General features: G+C 43.0%; 1 protein-coding gene across 2 annotated transcripts in view; it reads left to right on the top strand.

Moving 5' to 3' along the window:
- Nucleotides 1-690: 690 nt before the first annotated feature.
- Nucleotides 691-27639, top strand: part of phyhiplb (phytanoyl-CoA 2-hydroxylase interacting protein-like b) — a 64713-nt gene continuing 37764 nt past the window's right edge. The window contains exon 1 of one of the 2 annotated variants that reach the window (XM_043712346.2): nucleotides 691-994. In XM_043712346.2, the coding sequence (XP_043568281.1) occupies nucleotides 889-994 (106 nt within the window). In that variant the 5' untranslated portion in view covers nucleotides 691-888. The remainder of the gene's footprint in view (nucleotides 995-27639) is intronic. The other variant, XM_087999079.1, reaches the window with a different exon arrangement.

The raw sequence follows: 27639 nt of genomic DNA on the forward strand, positions 1-27639 counted from the left end.
GGAGTCACTGGGGAAGGGAGGGAGAGCTGAGTCATGGGGGAAGGGAGGGAGGGTGAAGTCACTGGGGACAGGAAGGAGGGAGAGTCACTGGGGGAGGGGTAGTCACTGGGGACAGGAGCGGAGAGTCATTGGGGGGAGGGAGAGTCATTGGGGGAGGGGTAGTCACTGGGGTCGGGGAGGGGGAGTCATTGGGGAGGGAGGGTCGGGGAGAGTCATGGAGGGAGAGGGAGGGAGAGTCATTGGGTGAGGGAGGGAGAGCCATTGGTGGAAGGAGAGTCATTGGGGGAGGGAGGGAGAGTCATTAGGGACGGGAGGGAGGGAGACGCACTCTGGAGTTGAGAGCAAAAAGGGGAGAGTCAGTTCGGAGAGAGGGCAGAGTCCGGCTCAGAGAGAGTTGGTCGGTCTGCCAAGGTAGTTAGTTTCTGCTGGAGAGCCAGTTTCTAGATGTTTCTTTCTCTTCATGCCAGTGTGATCGGACCCTGCCAGCACATGGTGAATGTGACTGTTTGGTAGATGATCCGGCGCTGGAGAAGCTGTGCCCTCTGCAAAGGGCACTTGCGGACATTTGCAAACCAGAGCCGGCCAGGCTCGTCGGAGCATCTGTGTGGGGCAGCGAATTGGAAATGTCAGATATATAATGATGGGTTCAAATTGGGTCGGCTGAAATATCCCCAACACTGTGCGCGTGTTTTTTTTTTATGCTGTAGGCATTGCTGATCTCTGTTGTCTCTCTCACTCTCTCTCCCCTCACAGTGAGCACAAATAGTTGAGTCTGAAGCTGACGCTGTTCCCCTTTCTCGCCAGTGAAAGCGCCCGAGCAAACCGAGCCCGACACCCAAGGTGAAGGCGGAGAACAAAAAAAATACAAGATCTTCGAAAAACCGCAAAATGGAATCACAACTTGCTCACAGTCTCAGCAGCCCAACCAGTCCATGCAATGACATGCTGAAAAATATTAGTAGTTTGGAGGCAATACAGTTGTGTGACAGAGAAGGTAAGCAGGAGGAAATATGCGAATGCATGGATAGCTAGCCACGGGTGGCTCAGGGCTGCTCATTGTCAAGTACACGGCAGTTAAAATCGCTGCCTCGTTTACCAGTTGTTCAGTTTGATACTCAGTTCTGTCGTTAAATGTTAGCGAGCTTTTAATCTTATTCAGTGCAGTTGATGAGCATTCTTTTCCTGTGGGTATTCCGTTTGTTTGACGGCTTTTTACAACGTCCAATTAATCACACCGCGCTTCAGTGTTTGTAAGATAATGTTTAACAGCGAAGATCTATAATGATTTGTTCAGTGGAGTGAAACAGTTCTCGAAATGTGAAGGAAATTTTAATGTCTTTGGACATTCAGCACCATGGACAAGATAGGAAAGGGTCGCTCCGCTATACTCACTGCGGTGGGCAACCCAACAAAATAGATGCACAGTACTTGACTGCTATGGGTACAACGGTCGATTCAAACTGGACATACAATTAAACTTCCCTTTTGTCGAAATACCTTGGTTCCTGTAGTAAAGCACACATTTATGCAGGAGGGATTTGCTTGCGATTAATGCTTAATTGGTTGCAGTCTTTTTAATTTTTTTTTAATAATACAACCCAAATGTCTGATGCACAAGTTTTTCATCTCAGTGCCTTAGGAAATAGAATAGCCATGGTGATTTAATAGTTATCATGAAAAAATATCAGTTATCATTTCAGTACAAATCAATCTTTTAAAAATCTAAAGGTCACTTAAGGGTGCAAAAATTTCCCTTGCATCTATTAATTCAAGTAACAATGTTTAGTGTTTTTATTAATTGCCACTAATTAGCCAGCTGGGTGTTTTTGAATACAGAACTTGTCAATTGCCCAAATGTATAAAAAATTCCACAATAATAAAACTTTTATTTGGTCTAGGTGTAGTTTGACAGTCCACATTCCAATTTGGAGGCTGACAAAATTCAATCCGAAGTACTGTAACTTTAAATCAAAACAATGCATCAGAAAGTATGTGGATAAGTCACCAGGGAGCACCTTACTGAAAGCCATTTTAACTGAGCAGTATGTTCTGCCGCAGAGCAATAAAATTTTTGTTACTTATCAGTTCAAAAAGAGAACCTTGGATCCATTTAGAATAGTTAACGCAAAGGCTTTGTATTATTTTCTCAGACTGTGCAATGTTTCATGCACCTTATGTAAGAGACACTGAAGTGTCGGTTTATTTGAAGTACAAGTGCTTTTGTTTTGAACACAATGAAACTTTCACCTTTTCTGAGAAATCCTATTCAGTGTGGGTCATAGTGAGTCAAGTTGCAAGAGTGTGTAGTTTCTCATTTTTCAATATAGTTAATGAAATTCTTCATAAAAATTGACAAGTAGAACAGCAATGGAAGATGAATAGAAATGGAAAGTGAGACGCACTGTCCTAGTGGAATACTACAGATCCGTGTGCTCCCAGTAATGACTCCCACTATGATGTTCTCAGATATTTCACATGTAAAATGTGCAGAGTTTATACTTAATGGATTTTATTTATCAGACAAGTTGTAATTTTGGTGAAATATGAGCAAATAAAAAGTATTGTGTCTAGTTTCAATATATAACTACTAGTAATATATAATACTAGCTTTAGATTTCACAACAATTTATGTAACTATCACCTTTTAATATCTTGTAGTTTTCAGATTTGTGTTTTAAATCTGAATTTCCAAGAATTCACTGAATATTTAAATGGATAAACACCTTGGAAAAGGTATAAGATGGTAGCAGTGTACTCAGAGAACATGCAGTAAGTTGAAGTGCTAAGGCTAGTAAGAATTCTTTAGTATGTTGTAGCAGACATGCTGTGAGGAGGAGGTGTTATAATAGCAGAGAGGGAGTGTTTTGGCAAAGTAGAAAGCAGTGAGGGAGCTGTTAAATCAAGATGAAAGTCACATTGAAACTAGAGAGTGGACTGGTTGCAGGTGCTAATTTCCAGAAGGATAGTTAGTTGGTGCAATCTGGAAATAGAGCTGGACAAGAGTCAGCCAGAATAGGGGAGTTCGTATAGATATGTGAAATTGAGTTAATCTGTTGTGTTCTCCAAAATTGAAAATCCATATTAAATTCTGTAAAGTGAAGCAATGTATTAAAATAAAGTATAATGATATAAAATACAAAATGTAAAATGAACCCTAAAATCTTTTCATCGATGTAATTAACTAATTACACAAATCATGCATATATAATATTCACATTTTAATACATTAAAACATATAAATTGCAATTAATAGTTCTATACTGTAGCAAGATCAGAACACTAATACCAAATGTCAGCTAATTGTGGGGAACCATAGCTGACAGTGTTAATACTGTCAAAGGCTTAGCGGTAGGGACTGGATGAAAATGAGAAACAGGACTATTCATCACGTAGCAGCATCCATTTGCACCGTACAAATGCCAGGCTATGACCATCACCAATAAGAGACAACCTAACTGCCTCTTTACATTCAGTGGTGTCACCATCACTGAATCCCCCACTATCAACATCCTGAGGATTACCATTGACCAGCAACTCAACTGGACTTGCCACATGAACATTGGCTACAAGAATAGATCAGAGGAGAGGAATAATGTGGTGAGTAACTCACCTAACTCTCCAAAGATATATACAAGGCACATGTCAGGCGTATGATGGAATACTCACACTTGCCTGGATGGGTGCAGCTCCAACAACACTTAAGGCTTGCCACCCATCCAGGACAAAAGCAGCCCACTTGATTGGCACTACATTCACAAGCATTCACACCCTCCACCACTGATGCTCAGTGGTCGCAGTGTGTATTAACTACAAGATGCTCTGCAGGAATTCACCAAAGATCCTCAAGTAGCACCACGACCACTTCTATCTAGAAGGACAAGGGCAGTAGATACATGGGAACGCCATCTCCCCTCCAAATTCCCCTCCAAGCCACTCACCATACTGACTTGGAAATATGTCACCATTCCTTCAATGTCACTAGGTGAAAGTTATGGAACTCTCTCCGTAATGGCTTTGTGCGCCAACCCACAGCAGGTGGACTACAACAGTTCCAGAGGACAGCTCACCAACTTCTCAAGAGCAACGAGGGACAGGCAATAAATGCTGGCCAGCCAGTGACACCCTTATCCCATAAATGAATAAAAAATAATTAACTTTCAAGATTTTGGGCTAAGTTTGGTTCACACCTGAAGGCATGAAATTGATATAACATTGAAAATCAAACATACTGGGTAGTTCAAGTTGGACTGGAGGCTTAAAGCAAAGGTTAAAGGGGTGGAAAAAGAAATCAGCAGTCACAAGTATAATTTTCTTTTAACTCATTTAGAGTTAATCTCAAATCTGAATTAAATTAAGCAAACTTTCACACTTTTTTTGTAACTTGGGGAACTGAAGATGAATGTTCTGTACCTGAAATTTGACATATTTTTCTGTTGTAATCAACACCTTTTGAGACACAGAATTTAAATGAAATAATACTTCAGGAGTGTCATTTGGTATAAATGTCTTTTCCACGTAAAATATTTCATAAAACTGAATTCTTTCATTCTTGGTATCTACTGTTTACCATATGTAGACTGAGTAGGAACTATCCTGGACAAAGTGAATAATTTGCAAGTTGACAACTGGTTTTAAGATCATTTGACCATATAATCTTTTCTGGTCCATCAGATTCGAAGAGCACGCTCTAGTCTTCAGGCTTTTGATTGTTTCTCACTGTGAACATTCTTTCCTGTATGTTTATTAATGTTCTATGGTTTTGTTGATGTTTCTAAAAGAGAACTTCACCATTAAAATTTCATTATCTTTGTCTTCAAACCCTCATTGAAGGCACCTTTCATGATGTATGGCCAGAAAAAAAAGCTTCATCAGAGAATATAAATGTGATGTGATGAGTTGTTTTGTTCTGTGAGCCATGTAAATTTCACTAATTGTTTTAAAATTGTGATACCCTCTAAGCACTTCCTTGCGACAATAGTAATGGGTCCTGCAGATGGTGTGTCTGGAACAAAATTGCAGTAGCTGCTGGCACCAAGTTAGTTAATTTATTTTGGAATGAATGAATAATAATAGGTACTTTAAATGCTGATTTAATTAAACCATATTGAATGAGGCTGTACTTTCCAGGTGTTTATTGTAAACATCACTGGGAGAATAATGTCATGATTCTTTAATGAATAATATTCATTACAGTAAAAAATACATGTACCTTCAAAGTGTCACCTTTTACTGCTAAGAACACACACACAACAATTTTAATACTGGTTTGTAGTCTTTGACTCTGTACTTAGCCTTTTTGATGAAATCTCTTAGGATAAGAAGGGATTTTTTTGAGAAATGTTTCGCTCACTTTACATCAGATCTTGATAACCGTTTACCCCTCAGCTTCTGGTTGGAGATCAGTTGCTGCAGTTTGGACTGCAGCCAGTTAGAATTCTGTTAGCATTGCTTGGCTCCTGTATGGCTGGAAACTACATTTTGTTTTGTTCAGGAGCACTGTCATTGGACTGTGACAAAGGCCTTCCCCAACTAAGTTCAAGGATGAAAGAGCAGAAAGAGGCCATTTCGGGCCATTGGGTCTGCACCAACCCTCCGAAGAGCATTCCACCCAGGTCATCCCTCCTATATAGTGTTTTTACCATGGCTAACCTACTTAACCAGCACATCGCTGGACAGTATGAAGTAATTTAGCATGGCCTGCACATCTTTGGATTGTGGGAGGAAACCGGAGCACCTTGGGGGAAACCCACCTAGACACAGAGAATGTGCAAACTCCACACAGACAGTCGGCCAAAGGTGGGATTGAACCCAAGTCCCAATGCTGTCAGATAGCAGTGCTAATCCAATCACTGAGCCACCATGCTACCCCAGTCTCTACTGGGAATTACAATTACCTTTCTAATGAACCAATTTCTATCCATTGTTCCCAAAACTGCTGATGTTTAGTGGTGATTGAGGGATTAGATGAGGTCCACATGCCCTTCCTGTGTTTAAGGCTACCCAACACCCCTTCCTGCCTTCAGTCGTCATTTGTTTGAGGGGTCCAAATGATCCTGAATCTGAGTTGGGTGCAGCGGTGTTAGCTGTATCACTCCACTGGCACTGGAAGCATGAGGCCTACATCTCTTGATGCGCAGGGCTTCTGCTGCCATGGATCTCATGGTGAGAGCCCAACATGGCTACATGAGAGCTTGAAGCTCATTTGATCCTATCAGGAATTTTGCATGGAATGATGGGGGTTCCCTAGCAGGTGTTTGATTGATGGGCAAGATCATTGTCAGCTAGATATTGCAAGCTAAGTTTCATACAACAGTAGCTTTTCATTCCAAATGTTGTCACGCAAACACAATGTCCTGTGCTTCAAAATCATTCCTAAGCTTTGACTTGGAATCCACACAGTCAGATTAAACACAGTTTGAATACAAACTGCTCTGATCCAATGCTAAATTTGCAGTATCCATGCATGTCCAGAGAAAGAGCTCATGCAGAATTCATAAAATCATAGAATCTCTGCAGAGCAGAAAGAGGCCATTTCGGGCCATTGGGTCTGCACCACCCTCCAAAGAGCATTCCGCCCAGGTCATCCCTCCTGTATGGTGTTTTTACCATGTTTTTTCCAGAGAAAAGTGACTTCACATGTCAAGAAAGAAAAAGTTGTTTGGTGAACTGATTTTAATTATGTTTAACCAAATTATTATCTTTGCTTCTTGTGAGAAAATGTGATTGTACATTTCTAGCCTATACAAAATACCTTCTGGCTTCTACTGTGGTGGGAAAATGTTCACTTCACGGTAATTTTCAGTGAACAGTTTTCCACACACAGGGATCCATTGGACTCTGGGAATGCTAAACAATCATTTTACAAATGATTAAATTTGTTTATGCACAGCTGTGTACATGAGAGCAGGTGCTCGTGGAGAAAAAGCTTGAAGTGTAACAAAGAAATGCTTGTGGAAAGAAAGACTTCTATAAAAATGTTGATGAATGCCTGGAATAGTCAGTTAAACAGACTAGTCGAGACAATTATTTGTGATTTTCAAAATGAAGTTACATCTAAGGTTTGGGGGAGGGGGAGGGGGCAGTGGCAGGGAGTTGATTATACTTATACCAATAAGATGGCATGTGATTGAGGTTTTCTCTCTTTTTTTCCCCTTTCTGATTTGTTTGGTGGCCAGGCCCAGGCTGAGTCTAGATTCCAGTTCTCAAACAAAACTGCCCAATGGATTTGAATGTCCATGTTATGCAGCACCCAATTTTAAGCTCATTGACTTTAATGGAGAGTAAAATAGCCTGGCGTATAAAATGAGTATCAGTCCAAAATTCTGCCCTTTTCCAGCTGTATGGGTTCTGTTACTGTTAGACGGAGAGATTAGGAAAGCTGTTAAGATCCTCTATGCTTCGGTTGTGTCTGCATGAGATTGATTTATCATGTTTGTTTTCTGTTTTGAGTCATTTGGCTTTATAAACCTAATTTTAATCATCCAATATAGCCTTAGCTACTGAAGACTTATCAACTTTTAAAGACATCCAACTGTTCCAATATGTCTTTATCAATGTTTAGCACATTTACCACTTTCACTTTCACTATGACTTTAGCAACATCTTCTTTGTTGATAAAGAGAGATGTAATTTCCTCATTTAGTACCTCAGCCATGTCTTCTCCCCCTCCCCCACCCTGCCAATATTTTCATCTCCAGTTAGCCCTAAACCTCCTCTTGTTACTTGCTTTATTTTACCTGTCAGTTTCTTTTCACATTCTATCCTTCCTTAACTCCTTCTGCTCTGAACCCCTTTGATTATTTGGGAATACATCAGAGGGAAGATTGCTACCTTGAGTGGCATGGGCAATGGAGAGAAAGTACAATGAGAAGAAAAACAGTCAGATTTCCAAGTCAAGATCATTTTTCTGATTTTCACCTTGAGTTCATAGCAAGTTCTGAATGGTGATCACATTTTTAGGCATTTGCATTTCATGTTTCGGAAATCTCACCTGATTTCTATGCAACTGCTGATTTGCCCCTTCTTCCCCAAGAAATTAGGCAGAGTCAGTGTTCAACATGAAAGTCAGCTTGGCAGCAGCTTACCAATTGCTTTTTGGTGCCTTCAACCAGCTTCAGTGGGAGTTGTCAGCACCATTTCCCTTCTTGTTTCAAGGACTCTGTTGTTTTCCATGCTTCTTCCACATAAGTCTATATTTCCAAACCACCAGCATTATAATATCATGGCTGCTTTGATACCAACTCTTCCGATCACTTCAGCCTTTCAGGACTTCACTTTGGAGTTCAGGGACACTTATGCCTTGCATGCTTCTTCCAGGTTATTTTTGTGTGTGGGGACACACATGCATCTACATAGCATATATCCTATGGGTCATAACTTATTTTCTTAGTGCTCTCCATTTTGTGCTCTTTGGCGGCTGCCAAGCTTTCTGGCTTTCATTGCAATCCTAACTTACAGATTATCATCCTCTGTACAGAGGGAAAGGCAGGCAGCTTGTCACCATTCAGAGCACTGAACAATCAAGGAGGCACACCGTGCTATGTCAGGGTCACACGTGCAGCATATACAACAAAGACAATGAATATGCTTCAACCAAAATGGCCATTGGAGCACTGCTGCTTTGTCAGGTGAAGAATCATGCCTCTACTTATTGTAATGCCATCCATTTGCCTTTAAATTGGATATCATTAAATTATTTCTTTTTTTTCTACAACAATTAATATTAAAAGTTAAGGCCTCAAACAATCACAAGCAATATACTCTTTGCATAGGAAAAAAAAAGTCAAAACAACAGCAGTTTTAAAAGGGAGAAGAACAGACAAAGGAAGCACATGGTGAGGACAGTGCAGGAGAGAGAGAGACAACCTGCACAGTTACTGCCTTTGCTGTTTTGAATTCATGTATCGCTGGACATCGGAGTGCGTCTGGGAAAATTAACAAACAGTGAAATTCACAACTAATCTTGGAGGAACCTGTTTGGGCGAAGTTCACAGCACAGAATCAGATAAGTTAATCGTTGATTTAAGTGTGTCCAACAGAAAGGCAGCAGTAGTGAGTAGAGTGGGTTCTTTCTTGATTATATATATGTTTTTGGAGATATGTCTCTTGATTAAACTTAAAATATAAGCCATAACTATTAATTTAACCTGGGGCAGTGTTTTGTAGAGGAATAAGACGGTGTTATTTTCTGGGTCTGTAGATTGTGAAGGAACAAAAATGGCCTTTAATAGAGTGGTATGTACTTCTTGTCAGATGTGGGCGTTTAAAGAGAGTTTAAGGTTTACTGCCATAAATACTGTTGGATGTGAATCTTATCAGATCGAATGGATCGGTTGGAGAGACAGTTAGAAGCAAGGAGGAATTTGCAACAGCAACAGTATGTGATGGATGGCACTTATAGAAAGGGGGTAAAGTCGCAGATACAGTCACATAGATGGGTTAACTCCAGGAAAGGGAAGAGAGGTAGGCAGCTAGTGCAGGAGTCTTTTGTGGATATACCCATTTCGAACAGGTATGCTGTTTTGGAAAATGTAGGGGGTGATGGATTCTCAGGGGAACGTAGCACGAACAGCCAAGTTTCTGGTATTGAGACTGGCTCTAATGCAACGAGGGGTATGTCGGCTTCCAAGGGATCAATTGTGTTAGGGATCTCTCAAGTCCGAAGTACAGACAGACGTTTCTGTGGCCAGCAGTGAAAAATCAGAATGGTGTGTTGCTTCCCTGGTGCCAGGATCAAGGATGTCTCAGAGAGGGTGCAGAATGTTCTCATGGGAGAGAGGGGCCAGCAAGAGGTCATTGTCCACATTGGAACGAATGACATAGGAAGGGAAAAGGATGAGATTCTGAAAGGAGATTACAGGGAGTTAGGCAGAAATTTAAAAAGGAGGTCCTCGAGAGTAGTAATATCTGGATTACTCCCAGTGTTATGAGTAGTGAGGGCAGGAATAGGAGCATAGAGCAGATGAATGCATGGCTAAGGAGCTGGTGTATGGAAGAAGGATTCACATTTTTGGATCATTGGAATCCTTTACGGGTAGAAGTGACCTGTACAAGAAGGATGGATTGCACGTAAATTGGAAGGGGACTAATATACTGGCAGGGAAATTTGCTAGAGCTGCTTGGGAGGATTTAAACTAGTAAGGTGGGGTGGTGGGACCAAGGGAGATAGTGAGGAAGGAGATCAACCTGAGACTGGTACAGTTGAGAACAGAAGCGAGTCAAACAGTCAGGGCAGACAGGGACAAGGTAGGACTAATAAATTAAACTACATTTATTTCAATGCAAGGGGCCTAACAGGGAAGGCAAATGAACTCAGGGCATGGCTAGGAACACGGGACTGGGATATCATAGCAATTACAGAAACATGGCTCAGGAAAGGGCAGGCTGGCAGCTTAATGTTCCAGGATACAAATGCTACAGGAAGGATAGAAAGGGAGGCAAGAGAGGAGGGGGAGTGGCATTTTTGATAAGGGATAGTATTACAGCCGTGCTGAGGGAGGATATTCCCGGAAATACATCCAGGGAAGTTATTTGGGTGGAACTGAGAAATAAGAAAGGGATGATCACCTTATTGGGATTGTATTATAGACCCCCTAATAGTCAGAGGGAAATTGAGAAACAAACTTGTAAGGAGATCTTAGCTATCTGTAAGAATAATGGGGTGGTTATGGTAGGGGATTTTAACTTTGCAAACATCGACTGGGACTGCCATAGTGTTAAAGGTTTAGACGGAGAGGAATTTGTTAAGTGTGTACAAGACAATTTTCTGATTCAGTATGTGGATGTACCTACTCGAGAAGGTGCAAAACCTGACCTACTCTTGGGAAATAAGGCAAGGAGGTGACTGAGGTGTCAGTGGGGGAGCACTTTGGGGCCAGCAACCATAATTCTATTAGATTTAAAATAGTGATGGAAAAGGATAAGCCAGATCTAAAAGCTGAATTTCTAAATTGGAGAAAGGCCAATTTTGACGGTATTAGGCAAGAACTTTCGAAAGCTGATTGAGGGCAGATGTTCGCAGGTAAATGGGCCAGCTGGAAAATGGGAAGCCTTCAGAAATGAGATAATGAGAATCCAGAGAAAGTATATTCCTGTCAGGGTCAGAGGGAAGGCTGGTAGGTATAGGGAATGCTGGATGACTAAAGAAATTGAGGGTTTGGTTAAGAAAAAAAAGGAAGCACATGTCAGGTACAGACAGGATAGATCGAGTGAATCCTTAGAAGAGTATAAAGGAAGTAGGAGCACATTTAGGAGGGAAATCAGGAGGGCAAAAAGGGACATGAGATAGCTTTGGCAGATAGAATTAAAGAGAATCCAAAGGGTTTTTCCAGATACATTAAGGACAAAAGGGTAACTAGGGAGAGAATAGGGCCCCTCAAAGATCAGCAAGGTGGCCTTTGTGTGGAGCCACAGAAAATCGGGGCGATATTAAATGAGTATTTTGCATCAGTATTTACTGTGGAGAAAGGTATGGAAGATATAGACTGTAGGGAAATAGATGGTGACATCTTGCAAAATGTTCAGATTACAGAGGAGGAGTTGCTGGATGTCTTGAAACGGGTAAAGGTGGATAAATCCCCAGGACCTGATCAGGTGTACCCGAGAACTCTGTGGGAAGCTAGAGAAGTGATTGCTGGGCCTCTTGCTGAGATATTTGTATCATCGATAGACACAGGTGAGGTGCCAGAAGACTGGAGGTTGGCAAACGTGGTGCCACTGTTTAAGAAGGGTGGAAAGGACAAGCCAGGGAACTTTGGACCAATGAGCCTGACCTCGGTGGTGGGCAAGTTGTGGGAGGGAATCCTGAGGGACAGGATGTACACGTATTTGGAAAAGCAAGGACTGATAGTCAACATGGCTTTGTGCGTGGGAAATCATGTCTCACAAACTTGATTGAGTTTTTATGAAGTAACAAACAGGATTGATGAGGGCTGAGCGGTAGTTGTGATCTATGTGGACTTCAGTAAGGCGTTCGACAAGGTTCCCCATGGGAGACTGATTAGCAAGGTTAGAACTCATGGAATACAGGGAGAACTAGCCATTTGGATACAGAACTGGCTCAAAGGTAGAAGACAGAGGGTGGTGATGGAGGGTTGTTTTTCAGACTGGAGGCCTGTGACCAGTGGAATGCCACAAGGATTGGTGCTGGGTCCTCTACTTTTTGGTCATTTACATAAATAATTTGGATGTGAGCATAAGAGGTACAGTTAGTAAGTTTGTAGATGACACCAAAATTGGAGGTGTAGTGGACAGCGAAGAGGGTTACCTCAGATTACAACAGGATCTTGACCAGATGGGCAAATGGGCTGAGAAGTGGCAGATGGAGTTTAATTCAGATAAATGCAAGGTGCTGCATTTTGGGAAAGGAAATCTTAGTAGGACTTATAAACTTAATGGTAAGGTCCTAGAGAGTGTTGCTGAACAAAGAGACCTTGGAGTGCAGGTTCATAGCTCTTTGAAAGTGGAGTTGCAGGTAGATAGGATAGTGAAGAAGGCGTTTGGTATGCTTTCCTTCATTGGTCAGAGTATTGAGTACAGGAGTTGGGAGTCATGTTGCGGCTGTACAGGACATTGGTTCGGCCACTGTTGGAATATTGCTTGCAATTCTGGTCTTCCTATCGGAAAGGTATTGTGAAATTTGAAAAGGTTCAGAAAAGATTTACAAGGATGTTGCCAGGGTTGGAGGATTTGAGCTATAGGGAGAGGCTGAACAGGCTGGGGCTGTTTTCCCTGAAGCATCGGAGGCTGAGGGGTGACCTTATAGAGGTTTACAAAATTATGAGGGGCATGGATAGGATAAATAGGAAATGTCTTTTCCCTGGGGTGGGGGAGTCAAGAACTAGAGGGCAGAGGTGTAGGGTGAGAGGGGAAAGATATAAAAGCGATCTAAGGTGCAACGTTTTCATGCAGAGAGTGGTATGGGTATGGAATGAGCTGCCAGAGGAAGTGGTGGAGGCTGGTATAATTGCAACATTTAAAAGTCATTTGGATGGGTATATGAATAGGAAGGGTTTGGAGGGATATAGACTGGGTGCTGGCAGGTGGGACTAGGTTGGTTTGGGATATCTGGTCGGCATGACGAGTTAGCCTCCTTTCATTTATCTCTCCCCCCTGCAGGCACTCTGCCTCTATTCCTGATGAAGGGCTTTTTCCTCGAAACGTCGATTTTCCTGCTCCTCGGATGCTGCCTGAACTGCTGTGCTTTTCCAGCACTACTCTAATCTAGAATCTGGTTTCCAGCATCTGCAGTCCTTGTTTTTACCAGGTTGGACTGAAGGGTTTGTTTCCATGCTGTACGTCTCTATGACTCTATCAGTTGGCCCCTTATCATGTCTAATATGCAAAGCAATGCAGATGCAAAATTAAAAATCGTACCTAAGTTTGCCATATCTGTATCACTTTTTATACCTGATATTGAGTCTGTTATGTTGGTACACTGAACTTTATGTATGCAAGGACATGGTCTGTAATGTTCAAGAATGACTTTTTTTTTGGAAGGAGTGCTAGTGTGGTGAATAATTTCCTTAAAATTACTCCTCCAGTATAGTGTTATTCAATTGATCTGCAGCATACAGCTGGTTACATAGCTCAGAACTTCATGTTCATGATATTGGCCTCCTTGCAAAGCTTCCTGACAGTGTGTCAGGACATAATATGTCACTTCAAAGTGATGTGGCATGAGTACTGTATCTGATATTCTGTTTAGTTCCCAACACTGTCCACAAATTATTGGCTCACCCTTCTGAATTGGAGCCTGTGCTTGGAGGATCGCTTGTGGCCTTGGGAGAAATCATGGATAGTGGCATTGGAGAAGATATCAATTCGAAAGTAGAGTTAATATTTTAGGTCCAGTGATGCTTCTTCAGAACTGATTGCAGTGAGGCAAATGCTGAAGGTGGGGCCGCTGGAAGGAGTAAGAGTAAATGATAATTGGTGATGGAGCCAAGAGAGCGAGAAGCGTCACTGGGAACAGCAACTTTTTGGGGTTGTCTCACAGCTCATGAAGGAGAAGTAGTAGATGAAGATCACTGAAGGAGGCAAAATAAATTGTCCAGGCACTGAATCTATGATCTAGTCATTATCTGCAAGTTGAGCATGTGAGGCTAGATAGAACCTCATTGAAACTTCCAAGATGAATAAGTTTGATTTGGACTTCTTTTTATTGTGTTATTTTCTTATCGGACAAACAGTCCACTGTACAGTTGGACCTGGTATTTCTGTACTCCTTAAACTTTTCTGATGAATAAGTATTCACTTATATGTTCACAATTTGCATGTACGATATCTTTGACTGATCCCACCTTAAAGTATCTGCCCATTTCAGATCTGCTGTTTGGGAAAAAGCAACAGCATGGATCATCTATGTAGACACACCTTCCCACAGTCTCCGCAAAATTCTTTTAGCTTCAATATTGACAACACTAAAGTGCAATGGCTTTGTGGTTGGCAAAAATGTAATGGTTCCAGGATCTGTGACATCTAAGGCCATCTGTAGTTATGGAGACAGTTGCATGTAAGAGATGAGTAATGCTTGGTCATTGCAACTTCTTTTGATTTTGGGATGTCTGAAGCAGCAGCTGATCTCTCCAACAGGCGTGATTTGACCTGATCCAATTGATTATTTGCAGTGCAATGTCACCTGTGCCTTCCATGTGTCCTCATTAGGGTTCTTTTCTCCTTCTCCCTTCTGTGTCTAAGTACGATACTGGCTTCCACAATCAAAAAACAAAGAAATGAGGATGTTGGAAATCAGAAACAAAACAGAAATTGTGGGAAAAACTCAGCAGTTCTGGTAGCATCTGTCGAAAGAAAGTGGAGTTAACATTTTGGTGATTCTTCTTCAGGAATGATTAATTGTAATGAGGAAAAGGTTGGTATTTATGCTGAAGATGGAGTGAGGGAAGGGGGAGGAGTAAACGATAGGTGGTGATGGAGCTGAGAGAGAGAGGGAGAGTGAGAGAACAACAGCTGGGCAGACAAAGGAATGGGTAAAGGTCATCCTGGGGGATCATTAGTAGCTGACAATGTTAGCACACTGAGACTGGGTGTGTACAGGATATATACCAATCTTTTCCTGGTTACAATCACATCTGAAGAAGGATCACTGGACCGGAAATGTTAACTCTGCTTTCTCTCCACAGATCCTGCTAGACCTACTGACTTATACAGCTGGACTGGAGAAAGCTTGCTCTGTAGTTGGCCCTGTTGGCCTGGAAGACTTGGCCTGTTGGCCCTTGGGACTTCTGGGCTAGAGGGTGGAAATCTGCTGAGGTGGGAGTCAATGTATCCTCACATGTGCTCTAGCCAGGTCCAGCTGGTGTGAAGTGCTTAATGTCTGCCACCCCAGCAGCAGTGTTTGCCGTCACTGCTGGTTCCTTCCATTTGCTTAGTAGCATTTCTCTCATAATTGTAATTTCACTAAATCTCTGTTTCCCTTCCACATCCTGATTTACAGGTATTACTGGATTTATTTTGTATCCTTTAGAGTGAAGACAGTAGCAAACTATTTGTTAATTTCATCTGCTGTTTCCTTATTATTTAATATTATCTCCTCATTGTCATTCTCCAGAAGATAAACACGCACCTTACTATCTTTTGCTTTTTAAATACAATTTCCATAGGTCAACCAATTTTTGATTTATGATTGCCATATGTATTATTTTTGATTACTGTGGTTATCTGTTTGACTAAATTATTACTTATTTTATGTAGTTCTACGTATTTCTAACTTCCCTTTATGTTGATTGTCCAATCCATTTTAGCCTTTTGGTTTCTGTTTTTATTCTCTTACAGTTGCTATATTTGTCAGATTTCTTTTGCATTGCTTCCTTAAGATTAGCATGTGCACTTTTCTCAAAATCCCAGTATCATTCTAATCATTGTTGAAACCCTGCCTTTGCCATGTGTCTTGAACTCCCGTTTCTTCAGTTATCCCTTGCTGGTCTGCAGTTTGATATGCTACTTTTTCAGGTCAATCAATTAATCTGATCTGGATCTAGTCTGCATCTTTTGGTCAATTGAACTTTTCTAATTTTCAGTTAGAAAATCTTTAATTTTTTTGATTCTTCCTGTAGCCATTTGCCAAGTGAACACAACTAGGCCATGGTTATTGTTCAAGTTCTAATGGAACATGGTTTCCAGCATCTGCAGTCATTGTTTTTACCTAGTTGATTTTAACCCTACTGCGAATCCTCTTGCAAGGATGCCTGCCTTGAAGAAGTTTTCCTCCTCTCTCTACAAGAATCTCAGGGAGTCCCTCTCCCACTGCAACTCCCAGGTCATTTCCTCTGCCCTGAAGCTCTTCAACCATGTCCTGAAACAGACTCGCTACTACAGCCACATTTGCTTCCTCAGTGCCTGCCTCCGTAACCACCTCATCCCACACAGACCCCGGACCGCCTTTAAACCAGTAGATTTCGGAACCGAACAGGACAAACAGTACAGACTACGGATTCAAAAACACCAGCAATAGTTCTCCTTCAAGATCCTCCACTCCTTGCTCGCAGAAATGCGCCAGCACCTAACCTCTCTACAGTCAGCCCTGCCTCAGCTGAGGGCCACATTCTATCAGAACTGTAAAGGACCCTTTCTGTACTACATCCTCAGGAGAAGTCATACTCTCAACAAACAGTATTTCAACTCCATCTCAAACATCAAAAACTGTAAGTACAACAAACTTTTATCTACCCACCTCCATAACCAGCGCTCCTCAAACATTCCAGTAAATTCCCCCGGCCTCTGGAACTGCTTGGACGCCATTAGCCATACGGCTGGTGCAGCCACCATCCCCACGCTGATCGATGACGTCACTTCCGCCCCCAATCATGGCCGCTTCCACAGCCACTTCCGCCCGTCACAATTCTTCATGCACCACACATGACATTACTTCCGCCCCTCACATCATCGCTGATGTCACACACTCAGTGACTTCCACCCCCCCCCACTGCCGTGTTTGCCACCACTTCCCCCCCCCCCCCACCAACGCCACTCACCTGCATTCTGCTGACACGCCCCGCACAGATCCCACTGTCACCATCCCCGCCCCCCAGAACCTTGAGGGGAACACCACCTCTGCTCATGACTCCACCCCCATTCCCCCACCACCACACCCACTCCAGTTACCGGCTCCGCTCCTACTCCCAGCTCCACACCAGATCCCAGCTCCCAGCCCTGCCGAGTTTTCAACATCCCTCCAGATCTCCCCCTCACTGAGTCCTCAGCAAATGACTCACCTTCACCCCCCTCCGCCCACGCATCAATGAATTTAATACATGCCGTGACGTCGAATACTTGTTCCTCCGCCTCCGAGCTTACTTTCACAATCAGGACTCCCGCCCCCCTTCCGAGGACCCCTTTGCCCACCTCCAACACACTGCATCCACCTGGACACTCTGTGCTGGCCTATTACCTGCCCTAGACCTCTTCATTTCCAACTACCGCTGGGACATTAACCGCCTCAACCTGTCTACCCCCCTCCCCCAATCCAACCTCCCACCCTCACAATGCGCAGCCCTCCAATCCCTCTGCTCCAATCCCGACCTCACCATCAAGCCAGCAGATAAAGGGGGCGCAGTGATAGTCTGGCGCACTGACCTCTACACCGCTGAAGCCAGATGCCAACTCGAGGACACATCTTCCTACCGCCCCCTCGACCATGACTCCACCCCCCCAATCACCAAACCATCATCTCCCAGACCATACAGAACCTCATCACCTCAGGAGATCTCCCAGCCGCAGCTTCCAACCTCATAGCCCGGGAACCCCGCACTGCCCGGTTCTACTTCCTTCCCAAGATCCACAAGCCTGACCACCCTAGCCGACCCATTGTCTCAGCATGTTCCTGCCCCACTGAACTCATTTCTACCTACCTCGACACTGTCCTATCCTCCTTAGTCCAGGAACTCCCCACATACGTTCGAGACACCACCCACGCCCTCCACCTCCTCCAAGACTTCCGTTTTCCTGGCCCCCAACGCCTCATCTTCACCACAGATATCCAGTCCCTCTATACCTACATCCGCCATGACCAGGGCCTCCAAGCCCTCCGTTTCTTCCTCTCCCAATGTCCCCAACAGTACCCTTCCACCGACACTCTCATTCGTTTGGCCGAACTTAACCTTTAACAATTTAAACTTAACTTAAACAACTTAAACCACCCTTAACAATTTCTCCTTCAAATCCTCCCACTTCCTCCAGACCAAAGGGGTAGCCATGGGCATCCATATGGGCCCCAGCTATGCCTGTCTCTTTGTTGGCTACGTAGAACAGTCCATCTTCCCTAATTACACAGGCACCACTCCCCACCTCTTCCTCCGCTACATTGATGACTGCATTGGCGCCACCTCGTGCTCCTGCGAGGAGTTTGAGCAATTCATCAACTTCACCAACACATTCCACCCTGACCTTAAATTCATCTGGACCATCTCTGACACCTCCCTCCCCTTCCTGGACCTTACCATCTCCATTAATGACGACTGACTTGACACCAACATTTTTTACAAACTCACCGACTCCCACAGCTACTTGGATTACACCCCTTCCCACCCTACCTCTTGCAAAAATGCAAGATTCCCAATCCCTCCGCCTCCACCGTATCTGCTCTCAGGAGCACCAGTTCCGCCACAGAACACACTAGGTGGCCTCCTTCTTTAGAGACTGCAATTTCCCTTCCCACGTGGTTAAAGATGCCCTCCAATGCATCTTGTCCACATCCTGCAACTCCGCCCTCCAACCGTAACAAGGACAGAACGACCTTGGTGCTCACCTTCCACCCTACCAACCTTCACATAAACCAAATCATCCGCCGACATTTCCGCCACCTCCAAACGGACCCCACCACCAGGGATATATTTCCCTCCCCACCCCTTTCCGCCTTCCGCAAAGACCGTTCCCTCCGTGACTACCTGGTCATGTCCACACCACCCCAGAACCCACCCTCCCATCCTGGCACCTTCCCCTGCCACCGCAGAAATTGCAAAACCTGCGCCTACACCTCCTCCCTCACCTCCATCCAAGGCCCTAAAGGAGCCTTCCACATCCATCAAAGTTTTATCTGCACATCCACCAATATCATTTATTGTATCCGTTGCTCCCAATGCAGTCTCCTCTACATTGGGGAGACTGGACACCTCCTAGCAGAGCGCTTTAGGGAACATCTCTGGGACACCCGCACCAATCAACCACACCGCCCCGTGGCCCAACATTTCAACTCCCCCTCCCACTCTGCCGAGGACATGGCGATCCTGGGCCTCCTTCACTGCCGCTCCCACACCACCTGATGCCTGGAGGAAGAATGCCTCATCTTCCACCTCAGAACACTTCAACCCCAGGGCATCAACGTGGACTTCAACAGTTTCCTCATTTCCCCTTCCCCCAACTCACCCCAGTTCCAAACTTCCAGTTCAGCACTGTCCCCATGACTTGTCCTACCTGCTTATCTTCTTTCCCACCTATCCACTCCACCGTCCCCTCCCGACCTATCACCTTCATCCCCTCCCCCACTCACCTATAGTACTCTATGCTACTTTCTCCCCACCCTCCTCTCATTTATTTCTCCACCCTTCAGGCACGCTGCCTGTATTCCTGAAGAAGGGCTTTTTCCCGAAACGTCGATTTTACTGCTCCTCGGATGCTGCCTGAACTGCTGTGCTTTTCCAGCACCTCTAATCCACATTTCTAATGGTCATGTGATAAGATGTTTTAATGCATTTGTGCATTTTAATAGTAGGAGCAAGAAGACCTCTGAATAATGAAGCTCTTAAAGAGAAAAACTTTGAAATGTTTCTCTTCTCAGTTCCAGAACTTAATTGACATGGTCTTCATTCATTATACCTTCTTTCAATAATTTTAAAATATTGAGAATTTTGGGACCTTTATTACTGAAAGGTTTGTTCACAATAATAATATTATATCATTGAAGTGGTACAAGATACATTGAAGTCGTTCGAGATCAGCAAATACCAGATGATATCTGTAGATCTTGGCACACCTAGTATGAAGAACAAGTGTCTCAGTTTGCTTGGGGCCAACAAAGGTGATATTACATAGTCTTGCCATCTGCCACAAGAGAACTTGCTGCCATATTGCAGCATAAGGGTGGCACTGCAAGTGGTTGGCAAGGTCATTACAACTCTCACCTGATGACTGTGACTCAAGTCCTGTCTAGCACTGCAGCAACCAACAATTTGCTGCTCACATTTGTGTTAGAGATTCAGAATATTCAGCACTTCATCTCTCTTCCTGCTAACCTATCTTCTTAATATCATTGTACTCTGCAACATCTTAAACTTCATTAATTATTCTAAGGGGTGTCAGTAAGTGACCATGTTTGTCTGATGTGGAGATGGTGGTAGTGCTATTATTGCTGGAGTACTAATCCAGAGACCCAGGTAGTAGTGTGGAGACCTGGGTTCAAACCCCACCATGGCATTTGATGAATTTGAATGAACAGATTAATGATGAAACCATTGTTGATTGTTGTATAAACTCTTTGTGTTCACAAATGTCCTTTAGGGAAGCCTAAAGCTCCAGCCATTTGCGCATCAGACTCTCATCAGAAGCCAAGTATTGAAGCAAGGTCAAAACTATATGGTGTGAGAGAGAGGATATCTGTATTTGCCAACTCTGCTTGCTTCAAAAAACAGCATTGTTAGGCTACATGTTTGAGCTGAATATAAGGCATCATAAATCACATCTAAGACCTGCGCAAGTGGCTCATTACAGTGTCAAAAGCTTTGATCTTTCTTATCACTGGATCATCCCAGGCAATCTTTGTTGATACGTCCTAAAGAAGTCAACAAATATGTGGAAAGAAGATAATAGATTAAGTACCAGGGAAAAAGTGATCATAGCTTATACAAAATAAAAGTAAATTATTCTGGATAGTTAATCGCTTTGAGAAATCTTAGGGCTTGCCTGATAGCCTTAGAATGCTTAGAAACACAGCTATTCATGAGGCTACAGGTATCTTGTTTTTGAATCTCCCAGAAGATAGGGAGGAATGAAGTTTGCTAAAAGTAGGTGAAATCAAACAGTGGAAGTAAATGTCAAAGCCTCATGCCCTCAAAATGTAACCAAAAGAGAATTGCAGGACTTGTATAAAAGGAGCTAATGTAACAATATATTCTGGAGTGATATGAAACTGTCAGTGATGAAAACTAGCCTTATAGTACATCAGCAGCCCATTTTACACCACATCTGATTTTAGATTGTGTTCTACTGCTGTCATGCAGTGTCTGTGTGTATGTGGCAGAGAGGTAGAGTAATAAGCACAGAATGATTTAGCCTTGTATTTAGAGAAGGTTTCTACAATCTCCATCCCTTCACCCCACCTAAGAACTCTGGGCCTCGGACTTTAAGAATCAACTTGTCATATCTGTCTAATGGCCTAAATTTTGCTCCTGCTGTACATTGTGCTGGAGGACCTTCCCTGCAACCAGTTACAAAGTGAAATAACATTACACATTGATATTCAAGAGGTCATCCTGAATCTTGTGACTATTGATAAATATACATTATACCCCTTGGCTGTATTTGTTACAGACAGACTTGAATTTCATCATATTGAAAAGGAGCAATTCAACAACTCACCAAGGCTCTTTAGACAGCACCTTTAATGCCTACAAGGACAGGGACTCCAGTTGAATAAGAGCACCAAAACCTTTTTTGGATTGTGGGTACACTTACGCCACAAAGACTGCTGCAGTTGCAGAAGCTCATCATCACCATCACCACCTCGAGTGCATTTAGGGTTGAGAAATAAATGCTGGCTCAGACAGCGATGCCTGTGAAAATTTATTTCAGTAGTTCAGAAGTGAAATTGTCCTCTTCCTGTGATCAGACTTTGATCAGTTTCAAATTGGCAAGCTGAAATATTGCAGACTTTTAACAGCTGTCTACATGGTATTCCATTCCTGCAATCAAAAACTTCTGGCATTTTCTGCTCATCAGTCACATGCAAGTGATTAGATGTCATTAATCATGTGAGATCAATCTTTGGCAAACTTTGAAGCTAATGTCTATTGCAAGCTGGTTCCACTGCTTATCCCAGTAATGTAATATAATTCCTGAAGCGTGCATGCACTTGTTTATGTCCTGTGTAGGACATCATCAATGCAAAGTCAGCAACTGGAAGGAGGAATTGTAATGAATAGAGATATTCTGTAAAGTGGTTGCTCAGTCTCCATTTCATTTCCTTACAATGAATAATGAATATCCAAGGGAAAAAGTGCATGTAAATTTCTGTCTTGTACAGAAGTGGTTTTTGGAGCTATGGACCATTACTTCACTGAAAAGAGACAAATTAACAATTGTTACACGGGCGATTGCTGCATAAGAAGGTTGTAGGAAAGGCCAGTGCAAAGTTGAGATAATGGAAAACGTATAAAGATATTCTTGAGGAACTAGTGTCTTTGGAAAGAAAAAAATAAATAGATGCCCTTGATAGTAGGATTATGTAAGTAGATTATCTGCAGATGCAGATCAAGATCAAAGGTGAGTACAAGATAACTCTGCCAGTGGGAGCAGAAGCACAGAAATGAGGGCATGTCAGATGCTACTTGCAATCGATAACCAAATACCTGGCTTGAGGTAAAGAAAAGGAACTTTATTAGTTTGGGAATGGAAAACTAAATCATTGGAGCAGACATGTTAAAGTAAAGCATTTAGTCATTAAAAAATGTGGTAGAACAAAATATAATCTGAGTAAATGTGTTCTAATTGTGTTGTATGTCTTTGGAACAGTATTTCTGGTCATGGAGGGTTCCAGGGAGAAAGCTGGAGAATGGAGTTGAGAAACTGATCAGCCATGACTGAATGGCAGAGCAGACCCGATGGGCAGAATGGCCTAACTTCTGCTCCTATGTCTTATGGTTTACATGAAGGTGATGATCCTGCTCACTAGTTGCAAAGTTGAGAGTAAACCTTGTGCAAGGACTTGGAAAGCCATGACTGGATTTTAAATCAACAAAGAAGTAATTTTTTTAAAAGTGCATTTCCTCATGGGATGTGAGCATCACTGGTAATGCTAGAATTTGTTGGCCATCCTAATTATTCTTGATCTTGGCTTATTAAGCCATTTCAGAGGGTACTTAAGAATCAACTGCACTGGAAGTGATTTCCTCGAATTCCAAGAGCAGCAATTACTGCTTTATATGCTGTTGCATTGTTTTGGAACTTTGGAGAAAAAAAGTCAAAACAACAGCAGTTTTGAAAGGGAGAAGGGCAAACAAAGGCAGTACATGGTCAGTGCAGGAGAGAGGGAGAGAAAGAAACCCACACTGCTAACTGACACTGCAATGAACCTGCGCAGTTACTGCTTTGCTGTTTGAATTTATGCATCGCTGGACATCTGAGTGCACCTAGGAAAACTTAACAAACACAAAATCTACAACTGATCGTGGAGGAACCTGTTTGGGAGATGTCATAGCGTAGAAACAGATAAGTGAATAGTTTTAAGTATAGCCTTGCTGTAAATCTACAACAGTGAGTAGAGTGGTTTCTTTATTGATTGCATGTTTTATTGAGATGTGTCTCTGAAATCATAAGTATTAAGTTAGCCTGGAGCAGTGTTTTGTAGAGGAATAAGACGGTACTATTTTCTGGGTCTGTAGATTGGAAGAAGCAAAAATGGCCTTTAGTAGAGTGATATGCTCTTCTTGTCGGATGTGGGAGTTTAGGGAGAGTTTACGTGTTACTGAGGATTATATCTGCAATAAATGCCTTTGGTTGCGAATCCTATTAGATTGAATGGATCAGTTGGAGCAACAGTTAGAGGCAGTGAGGAATTTACAAGAGCAAGGGGGTGTGATGGATGGCAGTTAAAGGAAGGAAGAAATGCCACAGATACAGTCACATAGATGGGTTAACTCCAGGAAAGTTAAGAGAGATAGGCAGGTAGTGCAGAAGTCTTCTGTGGCTATCCCCATTTCAAGCAAGTATGCTGTTTTGGAAAAAGTAGTGGGTGATGGATTCTGAGGGGAATATTGCACAAATAGCCAAGTTTCTGGTATCAAGACAAGCTCTAATGTAATGAGGGGAATGTCGGGTATGTCGGCGATGATTGTGTTAGTGGAATCTGTAGTCAAAGGTACAGACAGATGTTTCTGTGGCCAGCAGTGAAAAACCAGAATGGTGTGTTGCCTCCCTGGTGCCAGGATCAAGGATGTCTCAGAGAGGGTGCAGAATGTTCTCAAAGTGGGAAGGGACCAGCAGAAGGTAATTGGAACCAACGGCATAGGAAGCGAAAAGGATGAGATTCTGAAAGGAGAATATAGAGAGTTAAGCAGGAGTGTAAAAAGGAGGTCCTCAAAAGTAATAATATCTGGATTACTCCCGGTGCTATGAGCTAGTGAGGGTAGGAATACAAAGATAGAGCAGATGAATCCATGGCTGAGGAGCTGGTGCATGGAAGAAGGATTCACGTTTTTGGATCATTGGAATCTCTTCTGGGGTAGAAGTGACCTATACAAGAAGGATGGATTGCACCTGAATTGGAAGGGAACTAATATACTGGCAGGAAGATTTGCTGGAGCTGCTTAGGAGGATTTCAACTAGTAAGGTGGGGTGGTTTGTGCAGTGGGGCTGGGGAGGGGTGGTGGACCCAGGAAGATAGTGAGGAAAGAGATCGACTTGAGAAAAAAAATCAGTTGAGAAAAGAAGTGAGTCAAAAAGTTAGGGCAGGCAGGGACAAAGCAGAGAACAAGGTAAGACTGATAAATTAAACCGCACTTATTTCAAAGCAGTAGGCCTAACAGAGAAGGCAGATGAACTCAGGGCATGATTAGGAACATGGAATTGGGATATCATCGCAATTACAGTAACATGGCTCAGGGATGGACAGGACTGGCAGCTTAATGTTCCAGGATGCAAATGCTATAGGAATGATAGAAAGGGAGGCAAGAGAGGAGGAGGAGTGGCGTTTTTGATAAGGGATAGCATTACTGCTGTACTGAGGGAGGATATTCCTGGGAATACATCCAGGGAAGTTATTTGGGTGGAACTGAGAAATAAGAAAGGGATGATCAGCTTATTGGGATTATATTATAGACCCCTAATAGCAGAAAATTGGGAAACAAATTTGGAAGGAGATTTCAGTTACCTGTAAGAATAATAAGGTGGTTATGATAAAGGATTTTAATTTTCCAAACATAGACTGGGACTACCATAGTGTTATGGGTTTAGATGGAGAGGAATTTGTTAAGTGTGTACAAGAAAACTTTCTGATTCAGTATGTGGACGTACCTACAAGAGAAAGTGAAAAACGTAACCTACTCTTGGGAAATAAGGCAGGGCAGGTGACTGAGGTGTCAGTGGGGGAGCACTTTGGGGCCAGCGACCATAATTCTGTTTGTTTTAAAATAGTGATGGAAAAGGACAGACCAGATCTAAAATTTGAAGTTCTAAATTGGAAGAAGGCTAATTTTGACGATATTAGGCAAGAACTTTCGAAAGCTGATTGAGGGCAGATGTTCACAGGTAAAGGGATGGCTGGAAACTAGAAAGTCTTCAGAAATGAGACAACAAGAGTCCAGAGACAGTATATTCCTGTTGGGGTGAAAGGAAAGGCTGGTAGGTGTAGGGAATTCTGGATGACTAAAAAAATTGAGGTTTTGTTTAAGAAAAAGAAGGAAGCATATGTCAAGTATAGACAAGATAGATCGAGTGAATGCTTAGAAGTGTATAAAGGCAGTAGAGTATACTTAAGAGGGAAATCAGGAGGGTTAAAAGGGGACATGAGATAGCTTTGGCAAATAGTGTTAAGGAGAATCCAAACTGTTTTTACAAATACATTAAGGACAAAAGGGTAACTAGGGTGTGAATAGGGCCCCTCCAAGGTCAGCTAGGCAGCCTTTGTGTGGCACCACAGGAGATGGGGAAGATACTAAATGAGCATTTTGCATCAGCATTTACAGTGGAGAAAGACATAGAAGATATAGATTGTAGGGAAATAGATGGTGACATCATGATAAATGTCCACATTGCAGAGGACGAAGCATTGAATGTCATGAAACACATAAGGGTGGATAATTCCCTGGGACTTGATCAGGTGTACTCTAGAACTCTGTGGGAAACTAGGGAACTGATTGCTGGGCCCCATGTTGAGATATTTGCATCATTGATGGTCACAGGTGAGGTGCCGGAAGACTGGAGATTGGCTAACGTGGCACCACTATTTAAGAAAGGTGGTAAGGACAAGCCAGGGAACAATAGACCAGTGAGCCTGATGTCGGTGGTGTGCAGGTTGTTTGAGGGAGTCCTGAAGGACAGGATTTACATGTATTTGGAAAGGCAAGGACTGATTAGGGATAGTCAACATGACATTCTGCGTGGGAAATCATGTCTCACGAACTTGATTGAGTTTTTTGAGGAATTAACAAAGAGGATGTGGCCATTTCTGAGACGTGGATAGAGCAGGGTCAGGAATGGATGTTGCAGATTGCAGGGTTTAGATCTTTCATTAAGACCAGGGAAGGTCGTAAAAGAGGGGGAGGTGTGGCTTTTTAGGCAGGGACAGTATAACGGTGGCTGAAAGAATGTTTGACGAGGACTCGTCTACTGAGGTAGTATGGACTGAGGTTTGAAACAGGAGAGGGGAGGTCACACTGCTGGGAGTTTTTATAGGCCTCCACATAGTTCCAGGGATGGGGAGGAGAGGATCGGCAAAATGATTCTGGGTAGGAGTGAAAGGAGTAGGGTGGTTATTATGGGGGACTTTAACTTCCCCAATTTTGACTGGAAATACTATAACTCTAGTATATCGGATGGATCCGTTTTTATCCAATGTGTGCAGGAGGGTTTCCTGACAAGAAGGACCGACAAGAGGAGAGGCCACACTGGATCTGGTGCTTGGTAATGAACCAGGCCAGGTGTTTGATTTAGTGGTGGGTGAGCACTTTGGAGAGAGTGACCATAATTCAGGTACGTTTAGTTTAGCGATGGAAAGGGATAGGTACATGCCACAGGTCAAGAGTTATCAATGGGGGAAGGGCAATTATAATGCGATTAGACAAGACATGGGATGCATAGAATGGGGTAGCAAAATGTAGGGGATGGGGACAATCGAAATGTGGAGCTGGTTTAAGGAACAGATATTGCTTCTCTTTGATAGGTATGTCCCTGTCAGGCAGGGAGAAAGTGATAAGGTAAGGGAACGGTGGTTTACTACAGAAATTGCATCGCTTGTTAAGCTGAAGAAGGAGGCTTATGTGACAATGAGACGAGACGGTTCAGATGAGGCGATGGAGAGTTACAGATTAGCTCGGAAGAATTTAAAGAGAGTTGAGAAGAGCAAAGAGAGGTCATGAGCAGTCTTTGGCAGATGAATAAAGGAGGACCCTAAAGCTTTCTATAGGTATGTGAGGAATAAAAGGATGACTAGGGTAAGAATAGGGCTAGTCAAAGACAGAAGTGGGAAGTTGAATGTGGACCCTGTGGAGATGGGAGAGGTGCTAAATGAACATTTCTCATCAGTTTTCACTCAGGAAAGGGAGAATATAGTTGAGAAGAATGAGATACAAGATATGAGACTAGAAAAGATTGAGGTTAGTAAGGAAGATGTGTTAGCAATTCTAGAAGGAGTGAAAGTAGTCAAGTCCCCTGGGCCAGATGGGTTTTATCCTAGGATTCTCTGGGAAGCTAGGG

This window comes from Chiloscyllium plagiosum, unplaced genomic scaffold (genome assembly GCF_037043375.1).
Source record: "Chiloscyllium plagiosum isolate Xiang-an unplaced genomic scaffold, Cpla_swu_hap1 HiC_scaffold_22, whole genome shotgun sequence".
Classification (NCBI taxonomy): Eukaryota; Metazoa; Chordata; class Chondrichthyes; order Orectolobiformes; family Hemiscylliidae; genus Chiloscyllium; species Chiloscyllium plagiosum.